The 2500-nt window shown below is 58.6% G+C and overlaps 1 protein-coding gene across 1 annotated transcript in view; it reads right to left on the bottom strand.

Annotated features, from left to right (window-relative positions):
* The window catches only part of ETH_00014620 (formin binding protein, putative), a gene marked incomplete at both ends in the record, with an annotated part of 4979 nt that extends 3203 nt beyond the window's left edge, over window positions 1-1776 (bottom strand). Inside the window, 3 exons of the mRNA XM_013376593.1 lie at window positions 327-758; window positions 1274-1450; window positions 1678-1776. Coding sequence (XP_013232047.1) covers window positions 327-758; window positions 1274-1450; window positions 1678-1776 — 708 coding nt within the window. The remainder of the gene's footprint in view (window positions 1-326; window positions 759-1273; window positions 1451-1677) is intronic.
* Window positions 1777-2500: the final 724 nt, after the last annotated feature.

Here is a 2500-nt window from a genome sequence, read left to right as displayed (position 1 = left end):
AATACTTTTAAAGACTTAAAATTTGAAATTCTAAACTTGAGATCTTTCCAAATGCTTTAAACATCCAACTAGCAACAGCCAATCAACATGCAATTGCTGCGGCCACGCAGCCACTGACGGACAGCAGCAGCATTGCAGCAGCAGCATTGCAGCAGCAGCAGCACCTCCCATCCCAGCAGCAGCACCTCCCATCCCAGCAGCAGCACCTCCCATCCCAGCAGCAGCACCTCCCATCCCAGCTGCACCCCCAGCACCCCCAGCAGCACCCCCAGCAGCACCCCCAGCAGCACCCCCAGCAGCAGCAGCAGCAGCAGCAGCAGCAGCACCTTTTTGCGCTTCTGGCGCTCCTCCTCCGCAGCGCGCTTGCCGCGGGAGCCCATGAACTCGGCGAAGGTTTGCTTTCGCTCGCCGCGCGTCAAAATGGAGAAGCAGGACCACCTGCGGTCGGACTCGAGGATCTTGGAGGCGTTTTCCCAGCTGATCCGCGGCGGAAACTTCTTCAGTTCGAACAGTTTCTGCATGCAAAGGCGGCGTTTCGGGGCTTTTTCGGTCGCAAGCGGAGCTTCCGCAGCTCGGGGCCGGCGGCAGCAGCAAGTTCCCCACGGAAAGCTGCTTTTCTCGAAAATATCGACCAAGTGCAACTCCTGCTGCTGCTGCTGCTGCTGCTGCTGCGGGAAAGGGGAGCTCACCACCAGGAACGTTTTCGCCTCTTCTTTGCTCTTGAACTGCGGCCAGTCTTCTCGCTCTTCTTTCAGCGACTGCAGCAGCAGCAGCAGCAGCACCCGCAGCAGCAGCGGCGCATCAAATGCCGCCTCCACGCCGCTGCGAGGCGCCCCGAAAGCCAAACCAACCCAAGTGCCAGCAGCAGCAGCTGCTGCTGCTGCAGCAGCAGCAACGGCAGCGGAATGAAGGACTCTCAAGGGCAGCAGCGAGCTGAAAAGTGCGCAGCAGCAGCACTTGCTGCAAAACGGCGCAGCAGCAGCCGAAAGCAGCGGAAACCACCCGCCACAAACAGGAACCAAATAAAAAACGAAATAAACGAACAAAAACGAAATAAAAATGAACCCAAACGGAACTGACTCGCCGCCCGAGCAGCGGCGGCGTCGGCCGCAGCCGCCGGCCGCCTGCGTTTTGCAAAAAGTGGAAAGCTGCGGGAAAACCTCGCCAGCGGCCAAAAAAAGGTTCATTAAACGGCCAGAAATGCATATTAAAGCGAAAATGAAGCGCCCAGAGGGCGAGATCGGCGGCGGATCCGCAGATATCCGCAGCTTACCTTCAGCATTTCCTCCACCTCCTTGGGCGTGTTCCACACGCTCCGCTTCGTCGCGCTGTGGAACCAGTAGCTCTTCCCGTCGGCGCTGCAAAACTCCTGCCAGCCGGTCTTCAGCAAAATCTGCGCCTCTTCGGGCGTCTGCAGCGACAGCGGCTTGCCCCATTGGCTCTCCTGCGTCTGCAGCAGCAGCAGCAGCAGCAGCAGCAGCGGCAGCGGCAGCGGCGGGAGCAGCAGCAGCAGCAACGGCAGTGGTGGGGCGACTTGTGGTGGTCGCGGGGGCGGCGGGGTGAGGGGCTGCTGCAGGGGTGACGGGTGCTGCTGCGCTGTCTGGGCACCTCAGCAGCAGCAGCTGCTGCCGCGGTGTCTGTACACCTCAGCAGCAGCAGCGGCAGCAGCAGACTCACCAAAGTGTTGTAATAGTACTTTCTTCCTTCTTTGGAAATGTGTTCGGTCCAGCCATCGCCGCTGGTGATCAAAGAAGGAGCAGCAATGAACGGATCCATTTTCTGCAGCAGCAACGCACCAACCCTGCAGCAGCAGCACGCTCCACCAGCTGCCAACAGCTGTTGCTGTGGCTGCTGCAGCTGTTGCTGCTGCTGTTGCTGCTGCTGCTGCTGCTGCTGTTGCCGCTGCTGCTGCTGCCACACCTCCTCACTCTCTGCGCAACGCCAACTCAACAAAGAGAAAAGAAATGCACGCAACACAAAACCGCCTGCAGTTCAGCTACGGTTTGCTGCAGACCCCATCCCCTAGAAAAGCAGCAGCAGCAGCAGCAGCAGCAGCAGCAGCAGCAGCGTTCTTATTTGCTGCCCTCGAATCAAGGCCTACAGGGGCGGCCAAAAACTCGCAGACTGCCTCCAGTTTAAGCCCTCACCACCAGCAGCGCAGGCCTTACATGCAAGCAGCAGCAGCAGCAGCAGCAGCAGCAGCAGCAGCAGCGGGAGCAGCAGCGGGAGCTGCAGCAGCGAGCACCTTCAGCAACACTGCATGCGAGCGCTGCGGGCACTGAGGGGAGAAGCAGGTCAGCAGCAGCAGCAGCAGCAAATAAATGAAAACAAAGATAAAATGAAAATAATAAAACAAAAAATTAATCCCGGGACAAAAATTGAAAATGTGGGGAAGCAAATTGCCTACAACTATGCACGTTGTTCAGCTCTCCAGGAAACCGCTACGCTGCTGCAGCTGCTGCTGCAGCTGCTGCTGCTGCAGCAGCAGCAGCAGCAGCGG

This window comes from Eimeria tenella, genomic scaffold (genome assembly GCF_000499545.2).
Source record: "Eimeria tenella Houghton genomic scaffold, Eth_scaff38, whole genome shotgun sequence".
In the NCBI taxonomy this organism is placed as follows: Eukaryota; Apicomplexa; class Conoidasida; order Eucoccidiorida; family Eimeriidae; genus Eimeria; species Eimeria tenella.
This window is presented reverse-complemented; position numbering and strand designations above follow the sequence as displayed.